This window comes from Lathamus discolor, chromosome 1 (assembly GCF_037157495.1).
Source record: "Lathamus discolor isolate bLatDis1 chromosome 1, bLatDis1.hap1, whole genome shotgun sequence".
NCBI lineage: Eukaryota > Metazoa > Chordata > Aves > Psittaciformes > Psittacidae > Lathamus > Lathamus discolor.
The window spans coordinates 11,260,992-11,284,344 of record NC_088884.1 but is presented as its reverse complement, the minus strand read 5'-3'; the positions used below and the strand labels follow the sequence as shown (position 1 = coordinate 11,284,344).

General features: G+C 43.4%; 1 protein-coding gene across 1 annotated transcript in view; it reads left to right on the top strand.

Moving 5' to 3' along the window:
- The first annotated feature begins 4,324 nt into the window (after positions 1-4,324).
- Positions 4,325-23,353, top strand: part of ANO6 (anoctamin 6) — an 83,363-nt gene continuing 64,334 nt past the window's right edge. Inside the window, exon 1 of the mRNA XM_065679999.1 lies at positions 4,325-4,415. Within this exon, the coding sequence (XP_065536071.1) occupies positions 4,325-4,415 (91 nt within the window). The remainder of the gene's footprint in view (positions 4,416-23,353) is intronic.

Below are 23,353 nucleotides of genomic sequence, written 5' to 3'. Positions count from 1 at the left end.
TTGTAAGATAATATCGCATTCTCCTTCCACAGAGCCTCACACTGAGATTTTTAGACTAACAGCGGAGAGGAAAGTACAGACAGTGATACATGCTGGAAGGCTAAAAGGCCTGGGTTTGTGTAATCTGGATAAGAAAAGCTTCAGAGGCATTAAGATGATTACTTTCCATATGTAATATGCTATTATTAGGAGGACAACAACCAGCTGTTGCCATGGATGCTGGGAGAAAGACAAGAAGAAAACAGCTTCAATTGCTGCAAAATTATTTTGGCTGTGTGTTGACAGGAGTGAGTCTCTGGCAAGAGCTTACCTGGGGAGCTCATGGACTCCTCACCAGGGACTGCGAAGCACATGAGCAGCAAATATTCGTCACCAATGTCTGGATACATTCCAACCTGCCTTACTGCTAGGGGTTGGACCAGACCAGCGGTCAAACAGCGTATTTCTGTTGCTTGTTGCCAGATTCATTGTCAAAGGCTCTGTGATTCAGAGACCCTGGTGCCAGCCCAGATCCATGTCAGTTAAACACTTAGCGCCTGTGCCAAAGTTTTGTCGCCAGTGGACTAAACAATCTCTTCCAGTCTCTTCCTGACCTATGTTGTTGGGGTTGCTATGAAACCCTTACCCTCGGAAGCAATTTTTCCACTGGCTCCATGGACCTCTGCTCTGTTTCTCACTACCAGGAATGTTAAAACACTTTTATTTCTTCTTCCATAAAATTGAAACCAGCCATGCTAGAACCGGGGGGCAGGAGGGAAGGATTTGGTTCAGCCTAACTTCTTCATTTCAGATGACTTTGGAAAAACTCTGCTTGTCGGCTCGAGGTTACACAACCGCAATTCTTTGAGTGGATCTCCTGTTATTATCCGTCTGACAAGGAGATGGCAGCAGGGTGGTGCTGTTGCGTTTTTCTCTTCATTTGCTTTCTCTGTTTTTTTTGGTCTCTGGTGTTCAGGAGCCACAAAATGAACCTCCTGAAGCTTTCGTGCTTCGGTGCTTTACTGGAAGCACACACGGAAGTAGCTGCGTTAGGTACCAAGGTGAAAAACAAATAGCTGTGTGTTTTCAAAGAGTTTACAGGAATTTGAGTGCTCCTATCGCCTTTTCAGACAACTGCAAAACTCAGCTCTGATGTAACCTGCGAAACTGAGCATTCAGCTTCAAATTCAGGTTCAGAGGGTGAATGAATCCCTCAGTATTCGTGTTTTCTAATTGAGGGGAGAAATCCTACAGTGCGATCAGGACTGAAGAGGTAGATCCTCTACCTGTGTTTCTATGATGAGCCAGTTAAAAACATTTTGTGTATAGCCTGGTTTTGAAATGCTTCTCTTTCGTACACATTTATTTTGCACTTTGCAGCTTCTCGATTACCTCTTCATTCATGAAATGTGAAAATGGGAAGTGTGTAACCAAGGTAACAGTGATGTCCCTGGTGTGTATCCGAGAGTGCACAAATCTCTAGTCATGGTCCTAAGCCAAGCTGTACCTTTCTGTAACAGTCCCTGCTCTCCATCACCTACAAAATGAGACCTCACCATTGGGACCACATTTTGGGGAGGACCCACAGGGACAGAGGACAGCTCAGTATTACACAACACAGATATATAAAGATGTCACTGCATCTATTTGCTGGACTCATTGAAACCATGTGGTGTCTGCAGCCTTCTGAACACTTCTGGCAAGCAGCAGCGTGATTCATTCTCTCCGTGTCACCTCACAAAGTGTAAAACCTGACAAGTGGTCATGACAGTGAGCAAGGCACATGCTGAGATGGGCAGAGGCCGGCTGGCTGGGTCACAGGCCCGCACACCAGATTTCTAACTTGGGACATAAGAAAACACATCTTACTAGGCATCATGACCCCCTTTGGGTATCCCCCTATCATATTGCCCTCCTCCAGTTCAGCTCTGTGAGGCTTGCTTTGTCTAACACAGTGAGAAGAACGCTCAGTGTCATGGTGCAGATAATGCTCATTTGCTAACACTGGTGCTGGCATGATCTGGGTAGAGAGAGGTAATTTCTGTTCTGATGATTTCACTTATGCCCTTGCAGACCACTTCCCTCTACAAGCAATCAATGTGAGGAGGTCTTTACTAAGCAGAGTTGCTCCAAAACTTCCCAGTTACATTTCTCAACTCATTTTTGTCTGAGAGTGCTTGCACTTAGACTTGTTGTAATGCCAGGCCCTGCTGTGACTCTAACCCACAGCTGTCTGACAACAGATAACCGCATTAGCAAGTGACAGGCTTATCTGACAAATGGCTTTTCGTCCAGATTCCTGTTTGTACACTTCAGACATCCTGGGTCCTGTGGGCCATTTTCGTATCAGCAATGGACTAGAGATTGAAAATAGATTGCTTATACAGTATTTATTGCTTTACTCAGGAAAAAAAAGAGAATATCTTGCTCTTCTTATCTTCTCCTTTCCTTAAACACAACTCCCTGTTTCTTCCATCCATTTTTCCAGCCTCATTTCCATTTCTTCCCAATGTTCAAGCTCCGTCCAGTTCCTCTTTGGGCACTCCTCCAGATATATTCCAGTTTTAGGAACCCTCTACGTTTGCTCTGGGACCAATACATGTGAGTAGATCAGTATATTGCTGAGCTTGAGTGCTCATGTAGCAAATCCCTTTTCATGAGTACGTTTGCCCCCACAGCATTTCTGCATAGTGACAATTCTGCATTCCCTGTGTTGCAAAACTCTATTAGCTTGTATCTGGAGATGGAGATGAGGACAAGCTCTTGGCTATGAAATAGTTAACCATGTTGAATACATCAGTAGGGCTCTAATGAAGGGCTTTGAATCCAGTCCTTCAGCATCCCCCTCCGCCCCCCGCCTCCAGCCCCCCCCAACTTCTGCTAGTTTCTGTCAATTCTCACTGGGTTAGGGGGTTTTATATACGTGGGCTTCACATTTTTGGAAGTATTTATCAATGGTGAGTTCTTCAGTGCCTGGGTGCATCATCTGACTTATTGCAGGGTTTCACTCCTGACCCATTGCCGAAAGGTCATGCCAAAACCTATGAATGAAGCCAGAGACATCTCTGCATCTGTGATTCTATGACTGTAAAATCTTCACCCCGGATCCTGTTGAAAACCTGTTCCCTGATTAGTTTTAAGATGGTGTTTGATCAGCTTATTGTATAATCATAAAGAAAAATAAAGAGAAAGAAACAACACGTGCAAAGGAATACCAGGTTCAGTTTTTGTCCCCACCATAAAAAAAGGAGGGGACCAGAAAAGGGCCACAAACATGGTCCAAGGACTTGGATGCCTGCTGTAAGAGGAAAGGCTGAGAACTGTGTTTGCTCAGCCTTGAGAAAAAAAGGCTCAGGGGAGACCTTATCACCTTATCAATGTCCCAGTGTTTAAAGGATGGCTACAAAGACAGAAACTCCCTTTTTACAAGGAGTTCCATGGAAAAGACAAAGGGCTATGGCACAAGATACTCCTGGGGAGATTCCAGTTGGACATAAGAAGAAAATTTTTCCCATGGAGAACAATCAGCTGAAATGGCCAGAATAATCTCCTCAGGGAAGTGGTGGATTCCCCAACACTGGACACTTTAAATGCAGCATGGTGGGACACCTAGTCTAGCTCATGCTTTGCCTGGAGAGGTTGGACCAGATGATCCTTGATGTCTTTTCCAGCCTGATATTCTATGATTCTATGATTGAACGATTAGTATGTTTTTTCCTGTTAGGGTGGTGAGACACTGGAATGGGTTGCCCAGGGAGGTTGTGAGTGCTCCATCCCTGGCGGTGTTCAAGACCAGGTTGGATGAAGCCTTGTGTGGGATGTTTTAGTGTGAGGTGTCCCTGCCCATGGCAGGGGGGTTGGAACTGGATGATCTTGAGGTCCTTTCCAGCCCTAACTATTCTATGATTCTATGATTCTAAATACCCTTTCCAGCTTCCCCTTTTTAATCACTCAGGGTGCTATCAATGAAGTACATCAATGTGTCCTCTTACAGAACGCGATTTTGACAACGGTCTCTGCCCAAAGATCAGCAGGTGTCGTTTACCCACCCGGACAGCTCCAGCTGGAAGCTGATAACGGTGTCCGGGCTAAGGAAACGCGCTGCTGCCTGTCCTGACCCCCGGAGCGCGCCGGGCAGCGGCACCGCTGGGCTGGGAGCGCCGGGATGCGCTGGGAGCCCGCAGGCAGCGCGCCGGGATGAGGGCGGGCGGATGTGCAGGGAAGGTGCCGGCGGCCGCCCCGCCCGGCCCCCGCCGCCGCTCCGCCTCCGGGGCAGGGAGGGCTCGGGGCGGGCTTGGCTCCCGGCGGCGGGAGAGCGGGAGCGGGGGAGCGCAGCGCCGGCGACATGAATGCGGAGAACCAAGATGTGCTGCTGGACCTGGAGGGGGAGGAGGAGGAGGGGGAGGAGGAGGAAGATGATGATGATGGAGAGACCGGTGAGTAGGGGGTGGCACGGGGAGGGTCCCGGGCGGCTGCAGCTTGGGGAAGTCGCCCGTGGAGCCGGTGTCGCGCTGGGGAGGGCACACGCCCGGGGCCGGGGAGGGGTGGCCGTAAGGGTGCTCGCACCGCAGCTCCCCTCCTTCCGCTACAACTTCTGGTGATGCTGGGTGATCGCTGTGCGTGCCAGGTGCGGCTTCCCCGTGGAGCGGCGTCTCCGCGCTCCTGCTTCCCCGACATCAGCGCTGCTCGGCTGGCGGGGAAGCACCCAAAACTTTACCTGCAGCTTTCCCTCCCCCGGGAGGGAATAGCTCGAGTCGGCACAGAAGCAGCGCTTGGCAGTAGCAGCGATGCTGGAGACCTTGTGACCTTTCAGCACTGGCACAGCCTGTGCCAGGGTGCCTTGGATCTTTGGGAAGTGTCAGGAATGCCAGGGCGCCCCGGGCAGCATCCCCGGGCCGATCCTTGCGGCTGGCAGCAGCTGCTGCTCCCCGTCCTGCCGCGCTGGCGTGCCCCAGTCTGACAGCCAAGCAAAGGAGGGTAAATGAAACCACCCCCCTCCAGAAAAACATAAATTGGCAAAGCATAGGAAGATGGTAGTTTTGTAGAGAAAATACAGATACTGCGTCTGCCAGAGAAGCAGACAGTGAAATGACCAGAGCATTTTAAATGCAGAGTATGTTAGTCTCGTCCCAGCAGCAGGACAATGACATTTGTATTTACTGTGGGAATTAATTCTGTTAAAGTATTTCCAGAAAACAGCCCAAAAGGGGTTGGTTCTCAGCTGGTTCAGGCTGAAGGGTTCTATTCATTTCACTAAAGCGGAACAGATTTGCTTCCGTCCAGAAGCTGTTTTCAGCTGCAGTACCCAAGATATTATTTCTGAAGTCTGTTATTTCCACTTAACTTGTTAAAATGGATTTAACAAACAAGGAACAGAGGCAAATGTCAATTAGACAAGAAAGTAGAGGATAGAATTGTATATATAAATTCTGTCAAATAAAAAGGTTCTTGCTCATTATTGCTCATGAGGATCATGAATGTTTTTACTGAGAAGTACAGAATTTTGGGGGTTTTGGTTTTGGGTTTTTTTTTTTTAATATTGAGGCTGAATTTCTGCAATTTTTTAAATGTTCCAGCAACATTAACTCTCTCTGATGCTCCTGTTGCTTCTATTTAATGACCTTTAATAATGGCCAGTATAGTTTGACTCATTTATTCGGTCAGACCGCTCCAAAAGTGTATAAAGTTTGAGCCTCACCCAATGCCTGTGGAAATCAGGGGATGTCTTTCTCCAGTATTGCTAGCCTTTGTTTCAGATGCTGTGGGAGTATCCCTTGCTTTACAGTAACAGTCCAAAGACAAATTCAGTTTTCCGTATGAAGTTAGGCAGTGGAGCTGTTTGACTCCACTCCATGAATTCAAGGGGGGTTCAGCACTGCAATGTAACAATCGACACATGCCATTTTCTTTCCATTCTTCACCCCAGAGAACAACTAGTTTCTTACTCACGACTCTATCAAATCCACGGTTAGTTCAGCTCCCAGAGCCAGCAAATCATGAGCTGCACGTTCTGCTTGCAAGATACGGCAGTGTGGAACAGCTCATGCTATGTGGCAAAACTGACCAAAAATTGAGTAGTGATGATTTCACAAGTTCTTATGCAAAGCCTGTTGGTGCACAGTGCCCGGCGCTATCGCATTTGCTATTCTGCCTTGCAAAATGCATGTGTAAGAGTCCTGAGGGTTTTACGTTAGGTATAATTACAGGAGAGCTGTTTTATTAGCCCAAGAAACTTGTAAAGCATCCGTTTACTCCCAGTTTTATTGTACCATTTGCATCTGCATTTTTCCCAGGAAAGTCATCCCTGCTGTAGTAAGCAAGCAGGACTTCTGAACTCTTTCCAGTTCTGTTCAAGATCAATCCCAAGTGTTTATAGCTCATCCGGAAAGCATTATTGTGGCATATCAAACTTTGTAGACATGGCTCTGGCTCATGCTGGCATACAGGTGGTTTCGGTTATCCATGCTGATGACTAGCAAAACCCTCAGGTCAGAAGCAGGCTTAGGTCAAGAGAAAGAGCTGGACTCATGAGTGCCAGTCCACAGGAAGGCACCACAGTTACCTGCCTGCCATACATAGCTTTGAAATGGTTTGTTTCAGTCAGACTTGTGCTTAAGGAAGAAATGTTTCTCCTAAGGTCAGGCTTTTTGGACAAGTTGAAACCTTTTTTTTCCCCAGAGCTTAAAGATGGTCAACTTTTTGTTTTGGAGTCAGGCTGTTTTCAAGAGGATTTTTACCTTAGCGGCATCAATTTGTTTCTGAGAGATCTTGTTACCAGGCAGGAATGGTGGGAAGGACATTGACCTGTGGTTGCCACAGCATTTAAGATTCTCCAAACCCATTATTTTCTGCCTAGAAACTGTCAGACTGTAAAGTTTTTCTTTCCCTGGTGCCAAACCTCATACCATATCTAAATTAGTTTGCTTGCGTTTGGGGATTTACAGAATATCTGAGTGTGCTTTCCAGAAAAATTAACTTCTGCAGACAATATCCAGAGGCATCCACTCTGGCGAACCATTCCACATGAAATACGCTTCTCTTTGTTAGGTTATCTTTGCATCTTGCTCACTTTGTTGTCTAGGTTTTGCTCAAATATATCTTCTAGGTGTTCCTTCAGCCTTGAGTGGTCAGCATGTATCTCCATTTTTCGACGCTGCTGCAGTAAAGCCATGCTTTATAACTGACCAAGAAATGGATGCTCGTGTTAACCTTTTTCTTGTCACAGAGTGCAGATACTGTCCCGACGAGGATTCCAGCCCTTCTTTCTGAAGAGGATTTCATGCTGTTGTTCAGCACATGTTTTTACCAGTTACAGTAAAAATGTCCATCAGTACTGGCTTATTCAAGCAACATTATTTTAGAGCTGCAGACAAAAATAACCACTTTTGTGCAGCCCACTGTACAACTGGAGCCCTGTCCTAAGGGGTGATGTAATCCGAGTGGTGCAGAGCAGGCCCAGCTACCCTTCACCTCGTTACTTTTGCTCACTGTTCTGTTCTCTGCTTGTTTCCTTGTGGCATGTACTGAATTTCACCGTATTGCCTGCCTAGAGCTTTTATTTTTTCATATTAAGTAGCTTGGTTAATTTGACTTGCCTCTCATATGACCCTACAAATATTATTGATATCATATATGGTACTCTAATATGAATGGCAAGTATTCTTGTGTTCTGCACATTACTCCAGTGTTTGCCTTCATGATGCTGAGAAATGGTCAGTTCTCTATGGAAGTCTTCTAAGGTCAATGGAAAGCCTTTAACAGATTCCTAGGTTCAAAAATGTGGCTTTGTCCTGCGATTTATTAACTGCAATTAACTGAAAATTGGCTTGTGCACTGTAATGTGTAAAAAACAGTTAACTGTAGTTAATGGTAAAAGTGATCTACTCAGCAGCAGGTGCAGAGATCAGATGTGATCATTTTATAACATGCAAGGCTTTATGAGCAGATTCTTTAAAAAACAGTGGTTCTGTTTCTGAAAGAACGATATCTTGCTTTTCAGTCTGCTTACGGTAATGACTAAGGCTGTCCCAGTCCACTCTTATCACAGCTGGTTGTCTTGTCTTTTCCTTCTCTGTCTTGTAATCAACCTAAAAATGATTGAGCCACATTTCAGTCATGCACTGCCCTGAAGCAGATGGATGGGGATGGCTGTGTCTGAGAGGCTGAGAACCAAGAATTTCTGCTACTGATTCTATGCTCTGTTTGCAACATTGTTCTTGCCTCTGTGTAGGAGACAAGGAACAGGAGCAAGCAGGAATGCAGACACATGGTCTCATTTATTCTGATTTGCTATTGAGGCAACAAGAGACTTTTCATGGTGTACTGGCGCTTGTACAGGTCCAGGAAACACTGGCCTGTAATACTGGTCAAAATTTAAACGGCCTTTCATGCCTTCGTGTCCTTCCTCTTATATCTGTTATCCTGATGGTTTACCCACATTACTTCCTCTCTTCTTACTTCCGTGTTTTTATGTTCAGCCTTTCCACCCACTTTCACCAAATCCAAGCGATGCGGGAGTAACAACCTTGTCACCAGGTGTGGTTGCATTTGATCAGTGCACTGCTGGTACCACACACTTTTTCATTCTGACTTAATGATTTTTTCTTCAAATCTACTAAAACATAAATAGCGTATAGATATAGTGTATAGAGTATAAATATTTAGCTACAATGCAATTACGGCTTTGCAGCGATTTATAATCATAAACTCTGGAGGAGATCAGAGTATTTCAAGAATCAGGCAGGAATTTATGAAACCGATGAGCTTCACAAATTTACCCGATTTTCCTTTTTTTTCTTTTTTTTTTGAAGTTTTTCTACCATAACAGAATTCCCAGTTGTCCACTAAAAACATACTGTACTTTGAAAGTACCCTTTGTTCTTCTGTTTTGGGTTTAGCTATCCTGAACATGAGTGCAGTTTACAGATAAGTCTGCAATCCGTAGGAGGACTTGTTATTTCCCATTATATCAACTTGCACAACTTCAATAGCATTAGTTCTGGCTTTTTTCCTGGTTATCAAGTCATTAATTTGATGCTAGATACTTATCACGGGTCATTCCTTAAGGTTTTTTTCTCCATTTATGCATTCCCACAAGTTCTTTTAAAAGGGAAAACAACATACAAGCATTTATGCTCAACATCTTAGATTTTCTAAATTACTTCCCAAGCATTTCTCATTTGTAAAAGGGAATCTTATTAAAACTGATAAGTACGAAACAGCCAAGCTTCTGTTACATGGTGCAGAGCACCATGCAGCAGTTCTGTAATGCTACAGTTATTGAAAGTAATGCAATAAAAAAACCACAAAAAATGGGCTCGTATCAGCTGGTTTGCAATTAATGCATTATATCCAATTGCAGACAGAGGGCTTGAATTTCAGCAGACCAGAGAAGGGGTGATGTACACATGCCATAACAGACACTGTATTTCCACTCGAATGGATCTTTCAAAAGTAATTAAGGAAGGATAATGAATAAGATCTGTTTCTACATGCATGGAAAATTCACTGAAGTTGTTATCATTTAAACCACCTCATCTTAGTATTTCTTCATACCTGCCATTTTCTAGGAAAAGATGGGCTGCATGCTGTGGAATTAAGGTCTAGTTTGCCACTAGATATGTGGCAAACCCCAAGGGGGAACTGGTACTAAACCAGACGTTTTAGTGAAAAAAAGAGGAAACAAACTCGAGGGTGCTTTTGTATGAGAGCAATTACTTGTCATAAATTAAATAGTCTTTATAATGCCTTCTGGCTTAACCCTTATAAAGTACAATGGATTTTGTCTTTTATTGTGGTTGGTTGGGTTTTTTTTTTTTTTGGTTCGAGATAATACATTCTTGTATCATCCTAAAAAAATCCAATAAAGGAGCATTAGCCTAAATTTGGGATTAACTGGGCTAGGTCAGGTAAAAGGTTGCTCGTTTTAGAGCACAAAATAAGACAGCTAAACATCCTGTGCTTAACATGAGGTCTTTAAAAACGGTGTTGCAGGCCTTAAGCATATACAGCTGCTGCAGTTGTATGTTTAACAAGATAATGTATTTAACAGGGTGTGAATGTCAAGGAGGAGGCACTGAAGAATGGTGCCAGGGGTTGGATTACGTATTGTTCTAACATTCAGGAACAAAGTTGGGGACCGAGATATTATGTAAGTGCTGAGCTCTGTATGCTAATGAATAGAAAAAAAACAGCTTGCTTTTGCTGGATTGTCACTATTGCTACGGGGCATGACTCTGGCATGGTCCTTTCTGATAGTCTGTGGTATTGCCCTGCAGAATGCATGTTATTAAACTGATATTTGATTGATATTTTTAACATAAAAAATATTCACCAAGGCATGGCCTAATACCACTTCTAACTTTTGGGGGCGTTTAATTTGTATCCAGGCTCACTGTGAATGCAGGTGGAGCACTTTACCCACTGAAGACTGAGTATATGTGTTCACCTGCTGGCCTAGCCTCAATGAGAGCTTCCTAGGATTTTGTGTTAGGGTTCAAGTCTGATGAACCTGGAAGTTAAAAGACATAGGCAGTAATGTCACAAACAGAGTCACAAATGTCACAAAGCCACCACAAATTGGCTTGGTTACCAAAGAAGTATTCCCCTTACAACCACCAGCTCAAGTCTTCATGGCATTTTGGCCTTTTTTTTCATTGGGTTATGCCAGTGGCAGCATGGTAGGAATGCAAAGCTGTAAAGAAGGACACTGTATCCTTTATCTTCTTATTGCCAGTGTCGGTGGGAAATGAAAAGTAGCAGTGAGGCAAATTGTCAGCAAACAATAGATTTTGTGTGATAGTCAGCGTAAGGATACAAACATCTGAGCACAGAATCCTTTGTCTTCTCCACCCCTCACACTTTAGTCAGGCACCCCACATCCCTCTGAAGGCTCTGGGACACGAGGAGTGTCTTGGGTGATTCCTGAGGAGTTATATGGGCATCTGAAAGATATTTGTGCTTGATTCAATGAGATTTTCTCTAATTGTTCTCACTTACCCCAAACTCAAGCACTTCATTATAACGGCAGGCATACAGACACGATTCCTTGCATAGATTTCAGAAGTGAGATCCTGAAGCATTACTAGAACTAAATAAGAAAAAAGAAGTCCTCAACCTCAAGGTGGCCCAATTTAATCTTTGAGCAGTTCCCACTCCTCTGCAGGATTCGGAATCACTCCCCAATCTCACTATGCACACATGGAATACCTTCTCCAAGGAAGTCAAGAGGTGTGCTCAGGCCCCACATTGATGCATACATGGTTTCATACTCTGCCTATGATAACTCACCTAACACAGTTGTTGGTTTATCAGGAATGGACTGCTGAGTGGTGAAAGGTAGGGAAAGGAGGAGACTTACTCGTTCCTTAATATCAGGCAGCCCAGCACATGTTCTTCCATTGCGTGATACCATCATATGCGACTATAATCCCTTTTTCCCATTCCTATCCTGCATCCATATCAGAGCAGCTTTCTCTTCACAAGCCTCTCAGTTCTAAACCTTATCGATACAGATGGTCCATCTTATATGGAGCAATTGACCTGTTGAAAGGCGTAATATTACCGAATGCAAAACAGACAGAGTCTGGATTGTTTTTCTCATGGAAAGAGCCATGTGAATGTGTGTGTTACGTTTGTAAAAGGATAAGATGCAAACCAGCATAGACCCCCTTAGCAGGAAAAGCCATGGAGACCAAAGGGTTTTGGAAGGAGACCACATTTAAACATTTTTAATGATTACAGATTCAGATTGGAAAATTAACAAAAATATATGAAAACACAAACTGACTGAACTTTAAGCGGTGTAGTTACAAGTCTGCTGGAGCATAAACATCCTTTAACTGATCTGATGCTTCATGAGGTAGAAATTGTATTTTAGTTTCAAAATATTGTATGAAGGCTGAATAAGATTGAACCCTTCAATGTGGTGTTTACATTAAATAGTTTCCATCTAAGCCACTATTCATCAGTATTCTTTAGACATAAGAGAAAATCAAAGTCCTGGAGGAACAGCCACTCACAGCAGATTTTGCTTTGCCTTTATAGTTTCCCTTCCTTTCAGTTTTCTGTTGATGGATTTCCCCTGACCCCATCAATCTGGTTATTCAGGTTCTCCAGCATTTTTTTAGATGAGGTTTATCAGGGGACATTAAATGTTTGCATAAGAAAGGGCTTACAGCGCAGTCATCAGAACGAGCTGCTGCGCTGGTGTTTGGTAGGAAACAGCCATCACCTCTCTTCCGTTCATGTGCTGTTCGAGAGCAGTTGCTGCAGTAGGCTACATGTCTGGTAACGAGTGTTCACAGTGTGTTTCTGTCCTGTGGGCTTCTAGCTTGGGTTGATGTTTTGCTAAGGCATCTGCTTTTCACACTGTCTACAGGGAGATCTTGGCTCCTGCTGCAGCACAGAGCTGCGACCTGAGCCTCAACCATTGCTACTTTGGGAAATTACAGTCAGATGAGGAACCTTCATTGGGTAGGGAAGAGAATCTGGAATCAAGAGTGGGAGCAAGAAGCACCTGTGTTGACATGCACTGAGTCTCCTATGCTGTGGCAGTGCTAATGTCTTCTGATGAGGAGAAGGGGATTAGAGACTTTTCAGCAGGTGAGAGTGTAGGTTCTTTCCTTCCTTTGTGGGAAGAATATTTAACCAGAAAATACCATTCCCATTGCAGGTCAAGGTGGAAAGTATGAGGCACAATTATAAAACGTTGTCGGTGTAGCAATCCTGCTAAGAAATGCTGGGAAGTGGTATTAGTAATCCAAGCACATGCTGCTGTGATCTGGCACAGTGAAGGAGCTGAAGAGTCATGTCCTCCCTGTGGAAAAGCTGGGGTCTGTTGCTGTCAGTGGAGGGAGCTTGAGATAAACACCAAAGACTAGAACTCAGATTAGTGGAGAAACTCATGTTGCACAGACTAGGGACTTGACTGAAGGGTCTGGTAACATAGGAAGTGTTAAAGAAATGGAAAGAGAGAGAACATGGAAGTAAAGGCAAAACATCCATTGAGATTGGGGTACAGCCTGAGAAAGGAAGTAAGTTAAAGGAAAGAGGAAGAACTCTTGATGGTATTCATTCTGGTAAAGCAGACCAGTGCAGCTGTTCACCTATTTGTCTAGTCAGGAACTCATAAACAGTGGCATAAAGATTCTTCCAAGTCAGTTCAGCAGGTAAATGAGCTGCAGCAAGGGACCAAGGTAATATAACTGTGGGTGCAGTGAGTTGAAATAATTCATCTGTGGCATTTTCATGCATGTTTTTAATATATAGTAAAAACCACAATGTGTTCATAGGTAATTTATCCAGCAGGAAATAAAATACTATATTTATACCATTAATTATTTGCAAAACATTTCCACTGCTCTAGCTTCGCCACTGCCTTTAGAGATAATATCATTTAACGAAACAAGGCTGACATGATGATCCAGAGGGCTCTAGCATTGCCGGAGAGTTTTATTAGGTTTTGTGCAATGTTAGTAAAATTATTAGTGTCCTCTTTCTACATGTTTTTTTCCTTAAGTACTCTAATGGAGTTTTTATAGGCATTAATGAACAAGGATGAGATCAAACAATGCACACTTTACCCTTGTGGGCAGTCCTATGGACTACAGTGAGAATCGCATTATTTTTTTGTAACTGCTATTCATAGTAGAGAATGCAGAACTAGTCCCTAATGGACGAAATATCTCTATTAAATCTTCCATCATCTCTGTATAGACTGATTTATTCTAGGAAAAATAATTAAATTCATTTAATTATTCAGCTGTCCATAAAAGACAAGAAGGAATTTGCACAAAAGCACAGTTTAATCTACAACCTTATGGCGGTGCTTAAGACAAACAGCCCAGCAAAGACTTGAAAATAGAATATCTTACTTATTAAAAAAAGAAGAACTCAATATGACCTGAAGAATAAATAAGTCAATGCTGGATTTAAAGTTCTCTTTTTCTTTCAACTTGTTCCTTGCTGATGATAAAGTGAGGAGAGAAGAAGCTTCAAGGGCAATGCAGTCCCACCAAGTAGAGCTCCAGATGTTTGCGCTAGTTTATTGGCATTTGCAAGAACAGCAAAGCTCTCCTTTAGACGTCTTACGCACAGGAGGAGGTGGTTTTGGTTAAAAGTTAGTTATTAAGCTGCAGCTGTGAGAACCAAAATCTGAAGTGTCCTTCAATTGCTGAAACTACAAAGCATTTCCTGATTAGGGAACATACGTATAGTTTATTCCTAAACTCTGGGTCCAGCACTGGGAATGTTTAAAGACACGAACCCTTGCACCCACGCATGCAAAGTAGCTCAAAAATGCCTGTAGGTTTTGACTTTCAACTCAGTATTTTCACAGTCAAAGTAATTAAAAGAATCTTTTTGGGACCCTCCTGTAAACACAGTGTACAGCGGCTGAGTGTAGGAAATACTTTAAAGCAAACGTGCTGAGAAACTCATTACAGAAATTCAAATAAATCTCCTTTGAGACATGTAAATTTAATAGCAATGGGTATAATTTTATAAACATATTTCAAACTTCAGATTTCTAATTAGATAGCTCATTGATCCATAGGCACTGAAGTCTAACCAAACAGTGAGCTGCAATTACAATTTGGTTAATCATTTCAATTCCCAATAAAAAGGCTCCACAGCTGCCTGGAGGCTTGGCATAGGTGAGGAAAACCATGGGATCAGCTTAGCTGCTAAAAAAGCTGTGTTTGTAGCTGGGGGCCACTGCTGTGCATGGGCTGACCTGCTGTAAATCACAGTTAAGGCATGGTACACTCCCACCCATGGAACTGGGCAGTGATTCTGACAGTATGCTTGGGGTTGATCTTGGTAAGTCTCATAGCAAAAGCAGAAGTGGCTTGTTTTCTTTGTGTTTCCTGCCTGAGGGCAGCTGATTTGGGTTAGTTGCTCTGGGATTAAAAGGAAACAAACAACAACAACAACAAAACCCTCACATTATTTTAAGCAATGAAGAAAACTCTTTCACATTCAAGAAGGTACTCAGGGACTTGCAGGAGACCGGGTCACATTGCATAGGCAATGATGTGCTTCAGCACTGGAGGGTATAAAAACAGCTTATAAAAACACTTCATTTTTGACCAGAGGGTTAATTCTACAGTCCCCACCAAAGCGTTAGGTCACACTCCTGCAGAAAAACCAGCTTTCAGGGATATGCATGTTTATTAGGCCAGGTTCTGAGCATGCGTATAGAATCATAGAATCATAGAATAGTTAGGGTTGGAAAGGACCTCAAGATCATCTAGTTCCGACCCCCCTGCCATGGACAGGGACACCTCACCCTAAACCATCCCACCCAAGGCTTCATCCAACCTGGCCTTTAACACCGCCAGGGATGGAGCACTCACAACCTCCCTGGGCAACCGATTCCAGTGCCTCACCACCCTAACAGGAAAGAATTTACTCCTTACATCCAATCTAAACTTCCCCTGTTTAAGTTTGAACCCGTTACCCCTTGTCCTGTCACTACAGTCCCTGACAAAGAGTCCCTCCCCAGCATCCCTATAGGGCCCTTCAGATACTGGAAGGCTGCTATGAGGTCTCCACACAGCCTTCTCTTCTCCAGGCTGAACAGCCCCAACTTCCTCAGCCTGTCTTCATACAGGAGGTGCTCCAGTCCCCTGATCATCCTCGTGGCCCTCCTCTGGACTTGTTCCAGCAGTTCCATGTCCTTTTTATGTTGAGGACACCAGAACTGCACACAATACTCCAGGTGAGGTCTCAGGAGAGCAGAGTAGAGGGGCAGGATCACCTCCTTCGACCTGCTGGTCACGCTCCTTTTGATGCAGCCCAGGATACGGTTGGCTTTCTGGGCTGTGAGCGCACACTGAAGCTGGCTCATGTCCATTTTCTCATCGACCAGCACCCCCAAGTCCTTCTCTGCAGGGCCGCTCTGAATCTCTTCTTTGCCCAGTCTGTAGCTGTGCACTGGCCCAGGTGTAGTACCTTGCACTTGTCATGGTTGAACTTCATAAGGTTGGCATCAGCCCACCTCACAAGCGTGTCAAGGTCCCTCTGGATGGCATCCCTTCCCTCCAGCATATCAACCAGACCACACAGCTTGGTGTCATCTGCAAACTTGCTGAGGGTGCACTCAATCCCACTCTTCATGTCAGCGATGAAGATGTTAAACAAGACTGGTCCCAACACCAATCCCTGAGGGACACCACTCGTTACCGGTCTCCAGCCGGACATCGAGCCATTGACCACAACTCTTTGTGTGCGGCCGTCCAGCCAGTTCTTTATCCACCGAGTGGTCCATCCATCAAATTGATATCTCTCCAATTTAGAGACAAGGATGTCATGTGGGACAGTGTCAAACGCTTTGCACAAGTCCAGGTAGATGACATCAACTGCTTTACCCTTATCCATCAATTCTGTAGCCCCATCATAGAAGGCCACCAAATTGGTCAGGCAGGATTTCCCCCTAGTGAAGCCATGCTGGCTGTCACCAAGCACCTTGTTGTTTTTCATGTGCCTTAGCATGCCATCCAGGAGAATGTGCTCCAAGATTTTGCCAGGCACAGAGGTGAGACTGACTGGTCTGTAATTCCCCGGGTCTTCCATTTTCCCCTTCTTGAAAATGGGGGTTATATTTCCCTTTTTCCAGTCGTCGGGAACTTCACCTGACTGCCATGATTTTTCAAATACGATGGCCAGTGGCTCAGCAACTTCATTCGCCAGCTCCTTCAGGACCCGCGGATGGATTCCATCAGGTCCCACGGACTTGTGCGCGTTCAGATTTTGAAGCTGGTCTCAAACCAGATCCTCTCCTACAGTGGGCCCAAGGTCTTCATTCTCACAGTCCCTGCGTCTGCCTTCTGAGAGCTGGGTGGTGCAGTCAGAGCCTTTGCCAGTGAAGACCGAGGCGAAGAAGTCATTCAGAACCTCAGCCTTCTCCAAATCCTGTGTAGCCAGTTCTCCCGAAAGCTTCCTCAGGGGGCCTGTGTTGTCCCTAGTTTGTTTTTTGTTTGCTACGTACCTGTAGAATCCCTTCCTATTATCCTTAACATCCCTGGCTAGGTTTAATTCTAACTGGGCCTTAGCCTTCCTAACCTGGTCCCTAGCTTCCCGGACAACATCCCTGTACTCTACCCAGGCCGCCTGTCCTTGCTTCCATTTTTTATAAGCCTCTTTTTTCCTTTGAATTTTCCTCAGCAGCTCCTTATCCATCCAAGGAGGTCTCCTTGATGATCTAAGAAGGGAAGGTAGAGTGCTCACACAAAAATGCTAAAGAACTTGAGCTGCTTCTTGGTTTTATCATTTGTACTTCTGAAAATATCAGCAATATTGTGTTTTAATGGAGCTGATTTGAGTCAGATCTCACTAGCAGCTCCTCTGAAATTTCTCAGAGAAAGAAAACACATAAAACCAATGACATTTATGCTGTTTGGACCCAAGTAGTATAGTGCAGCTATTATATAGCTGTTACATTGCCACAATTTCACGTACTCCTCTCAGCCTGCAGTAGGGATCCTGGTTTTTACAGTATTACCTGCATCTGGCTCCCATAGTCCTCACACAACAGCATAAGCCTCTGAGGCAGCAGGCTGCTGCTCACCTCTGTGCATCAGTCTGCGTAGGGACATATTACAAGCCGAACATGACACAAACATGAGAACAATCCTTTTGAGCTGAGCAGAACCATCAGCAGCCATGAAGTTATCTAAGTGTGCAAATGTTGCAGTCTCAGCCGCCAGGGACTGTATACTGCTGTTCAGAGGGGTTTTCTTTTCAGTGTTGTTTTTTTCCCAGTGGTGTTTTTCCGAAGCTATTCATAATGGGAGCATAAATATCTTGCCTGAACAGTACCCTATTTATCAGTTGTGGTCACTGTATCCTTGCCTTTCTTTTTGCTTGTTCCCTCTGAATGGAGAAGAGTTTAATTAAATGTTTGGGGGATAGATGATTAGCCATCAGAGGAGTTTCTGCATCTCTCACTGCATACAGTTCACTGAACAAACCCACTGACCATTCATCTCAACAGGATGCTCCTAAAGAACACTTTGCACTCAAAAATAAACTCCAGAGATTTCCATTTGCTTTCAGTGTGAATCTTTCCATCATTTTTTGTGTCCTTCACTATTTTCTTCATGGTTTTATTGTGTCATCTTTAGGATCAGTGGTTCTCTTGGCCTTCAGGGTTTGTAGTTTGACTCCATATGAGCAATCTGCCTCATGCAGAAGAGAACCGTCACTCAGAAGTGACATAAGGTACTCTCAGAGCCCAGACTGCACTGCCAAAGTGCCAGCCAGCAGGAAACAGGGACAGAGGAATCATTTGGTGATTTAAGTTTTCTGTATTGCTCCACTTTGCAAATATTAAGCTAAATCAAAGTCCGTGGCTACAGGAAAGGTGACCACTGAAATCCTAGCTGTGCAAGTTCAGCATGAACATACATCCCTGTGTCCAGAGGGAGACTCATACAGCAAGTACTTACAGCCTTCAAGGTTTTGGTCTATGTAGAATGCAGGTAAAAAATACGACAATAAATAAGATTAAAAAGCTTTTCTTCTACATGATCAAGCAGCTTTCTAACTGTGCTGATGTAGGGAACTGATGTCTACAGAAGTGAGAAAATGTGTATACTTTCAAGGAGGTCAAACTATTGTACTTGTTTCTTGGGGTCGGTGCTGCCCTTTTTGTCTCTGAATGTGTATGACCAGAATTCCCCCCTTTTCTTTTAACTAAATATTTTTGCTTCATTTCATAATACAAGGGAAATGAAAGTGCCAATGCTCTCCTAAATGTGGGGGTTTCCATATCTGTGGATCCTTGTGTAATATGTCCCCTTGATATGGGACAATAAGAAGTTTGGCAAGGCAAATCTCAGCTAAAGGTTTCCATCTCAGCTGTATATCTCTGCTTTTTAGAATGTACATTGCTGTTTAAACCAGTGAAGATGTTTTGCGTTATTCATTCTAGACATAAAAATATGGCTTGGAATTTAGCTGTCCCACCTCAAATATTCCTCAAGCATGTGATAGTTTTGTTTTTCATTAGAGACTAGGCCATGCCTCTTGCAGAGAGCTCAGAGGTGTTTTTCCAGAGTCAACAGAGATACCCTGCCTGGGACTGCCCCTCTCAGTCCCTTCAGTGTGTACTGCAGAGTGGTTGACACAGCTAATACTGTCATCTCCTTGTCATCACTTTTGATGTTTGCTACTCCTGAAGCCCTCTCCTCCTCCTCCTTCTCTGTTCCACCTCCTCCATGTGAAGGGAGGGCAGCATGTAATGTTTTCACTGTTCCAGCAGAAGATACTGGGAATGATTCCTGTGCTGGAGCATCCCCATCAACCTGTTACCCTAAAGACTTTCAAGAAAACTAATAACCAGTTAGAAGGGCTGAGTGCTGAATCTTTCCAAAGTGGAGTTTGCATTTAAACTTAGAGGTCTAAATATAATGTCACTGTGAGTTCTGGTTTATAAACACAGTTAGGCCTAAAAAAACCATAACCCAGTATAGAGGAAGTGGATATTGGTTTGTCCTTGGATTCTTCTGTTTCTGTATGTTTGCTTACAGCATTTGTTTCACAGCTTGTGTAGTTTTTCAGGAAGTTATAAATGAGTATGGGCCATATGTCACGTTACTGATTTGTGAAGTCCATACTTTGGATAAAGAGAAAATTGTCTTGATGCATTTACTGGATCTTAATTTATTGTCTGTTTGAAGAAGTCTCCTTGATATTATTCTATTGGTGTGTAATCCAGTAAAATCTTTGGAATTGAGGAGATTATTTGGTTTCAACCAGAAGTTGGAGCTGAAACAAAAGATAGCAGGCAAAATCCTCTATTTTGTGTTTCAGTGATCAAACTGGATGACCTTGTTGGTACCTTCTTGCCTTAGAGTCTATGAGCAGGATTCACACATTTGGAAAGATCATTTTTGTTCCTCTCAGCAAAATACCAGCCCATCACACTTGCCTTTTCCCTACTGTTTTAATGGGATATGTAAGTAATCTTACCTAAGATGAAACAAAAAATAACTCTGTAGAGGCTGCTTGGTTTTTTTCATCTGAAAACTGATGTTTTACATCCTCTCACTTCCACAGCTCTGAAGAAACGGATTAGAATCTCAGTGGAAATGAGTTTGTGATGAGGGGTAGGTCTCTCAGCACTGGTTGTACACTCATGAAGGTCTGTAATGCTGTGAAAACTGAGCAAGCCCTATGTTTGTTCCTGTGTTACTGCCATCTGGTATGTTCATAAGGTCATAAAACAGTTTAGCAGGACTATAGACACCAAAGTAAAATGTTTTTCCGTGCTTTCCTAAGCAAAGCTCGAATCTCCTCCTTCAAGGGCTTTTCTAAGATTTCACGGAATTGCACTGTGGAATAGGTGAGACAGGAGGAAAACAAGAGAATTTCTGTCTTTTTCCTCCTTATTATCTTGCTGCTTGGTTTTGTTACAGCTGAATTGTACTTAGGATTCAAGACAGTCATTTTTCATTAGAGTCGTTAATGTTTATTCCTGACTTCTTTATTCTTCGTCCTGAGATCAGCTATCAAAATACCTATTTTCCACATTTTTATGCACATTTTATATCAAAAGGAGACTTGTACTTTAAAATTCACCTGCATTCTTTCCTGACAAGTTCTTAGACTGAATGTAGTCACTCTGGGATGGCTAAGTTTCTAAGAACAATTGTTAGAGAAATCTAGAAATGGCACTTTACACCACACTATCATGTGCTTAAATGGTGGTCTAAAGCCGCCTCCACTATTTCTATTCTGAAAGCACAATGATGCTGCGTGACCACGCTGAAATCTGAAGTATGACATTACCGAGGGAATGCTCCTTCTTTATGTGTTGCTTATAAACACGAACCTTAAGGTGACATTGTATCTAGATACCCAATACATTATTAACATCATTGCACATCACGTGCTCAAAAGGCTCACACTATCCCATTGGCAGCACTGCTGCTATTTCTCAGGTACCTGTGGTGTCTGACTCGGAGTGTGTAGTAATGTGTAATGTATCCGAGAAGTTTTCTAATGTGCCACCTCATGGAGTGGAGGTGAATGACAACTTCCTGCTCCTCACTCTTCCCAGTGCTAAGTGTAAGAAGCAGTTATAGGTTCAAAAGCTGTAAAGAGAAATTTATTCATTAAAAGCCAGAAGATATCTAAACCAAAAGTATCCTGCCTCTGTCTGATTGTATGCAATGGGAGCTTCACTGCCTCTGTGCCTTCATCTTACACTTCAGGACATTGAAGGGTGGTTTAGGCCCAGAGCACCATTTTTCTCCTTTGGGGATGGGAGAGATGATCCATAAGCACATTCTTATGCACTTGTGTGCCGTTGCTTTTCCTTTGGGTGCACACATATGCTGTTTCTTAAAAATCACTGACTTTGTGAAAAACTGGGGAACAGCCTTACAGTCAAGAACAAGTAGGCATGGACAGAGGCAAGCTATAGGCCAAAAGCTCGATTATAACATAAATTAGAGGACTAGGAGCAAGTAGCGTATCCAAGGACAAAACCCAGGAGGTAGCGCTAGGCACTGCAGCTGAATGACCGTAGGCAAGTGGTGTGTTTCCTTCTTATCCCTGATAGAAAGGACAAGCCACCGGTCCAGCTTACAAGCCAGATGACAGACCATCCATTCCAGCAAGAGGCTGATTGCAGTAAAAGGTGCAGTCTGATGGCGGCATTACCTTGAAAAGCTAATAGCATTACCAACCTTGCCTAAACTCTAGGCTTACTCTGGGTAAATGTGCAAGGCCTGATCTGTGCATTCATGTCACCTAAAGCTGGGGGCTCTTTACCAGTGACTGAAATGACCAGGACCTTCAGCACACTTCCTCTTTCCAAGGGAATCCACTACATTTTTCCGTCCTTCTCTTGCAAGAGGACTGTAATGGCTGTTGCGATCTTACCTCCTTCTACTTCCAGGTTCTCAAAGTCCCTGGAAAAATGTGTGTATTCACTCTGGGGTTTGTTTTTATTGCCTTCACATTTTCCAAATGTGTTTTGGTATAAGTGTCTGGAGTTGGAATTTTCACATGCATCTATTTTGTGCCATTACTTGTATAGTGGGCTTTTCAATGCCAGGCAGAGAGCAGATTCTTATTTGCCACTAGGCTGCCCACATTACCGTTGCTAGAAAGCTGCGTGCACACATGCAGCCTTCTTGTTAATGCCTCTTTTCCCAGAAAGTAATTTAGAAACCTCTGTGTCTTCAAAACCACAGCTGTTTGCCATGAAGCTGTCAGACGTTGCCCAGCTGTAGCTGCTGGACACTGTGAATTGAATTGTCAGCAGAAACCAGAACTTTTTACTCGTAGTGAATGTAATAAGCTAAAACACACTGGAGGTTTTTTCCGTCACGGTACTGAATTTGCACTAATTACATTATTCTGAACTGACTTTTTAAACTTAATAAATTTGATATGCGAGTTGCTAAGGAAAAGTGTCCACAGTTATTATGATTACTTTTCTTACAGTGCATTTTGAAATTACCCAGCAGCAGAGCAGAGTGCTCCTACACATGGGCCACTAATCAAATTGTCTGATTAGGTGAAATTCTAGACTTTCAGCAAAGTTTTCTCGTGCCAAATTGCAGTTATAATTGTTCCATCACTTCTCCTCAAGGGAATCTCTCAAATGCTTCAGATATAATTTAATTTCTAAACTGACTGTATAATTAAATAATACAGTATAGCCAGCGGTAATCTTTCTCTATATTTATATGTAAATATTACCGGCAAACAGGAGCCATAGTATCCCTAATTGGCTGTGGCTAATTATATATTATGTCTAAAAAATGTTAACATTAAGGTTAGAAAGTCAAGCACTTACAAGTTGGGCAATGTCAGCATTAACGTTGTCCAGGCAGCTTCAGTTTTCCTGCCATTTGTTTGCATGCATGTTAACGTTTCTAATTGCACAATCACTGTTCTTTTTTCCCTCTTAAGTCCGTTGCCTTATTCAGTAAACTGGTAGTAATTGCATATTTCTTTTTATCTATCTTCCTCATTAAGAGCATGGCTCCAAGCCTTGTTTAATTCAAATTATGAAAGCCTTTCACAGCATATATTTTTATTACTTTCCTCTTCTGTGTTTCTATGGTGCTTTTACTACTGAGCACTATATCCAACAGGGACGAGAGTGTCAGGTTGCCTAACTCCCTCTTTAGGGAGAGCTGGAGTTTCAGGAATCCAGACCCCAGTGATAGGAATGCAGGCTTGAATGCATCAAAAAGATGCATTAATATGATGCATTCATAGGAATGAAGTGATAAGATGTGGAGAATGTAAAACACTTCTGAATGGGCTGTGCAAAGATAAGATGCTGAACAGACTCCTATCGCACAGGCAGGCCTCCCTAGAATGCACCTACTGCAGAGCCCCTAGAAATACT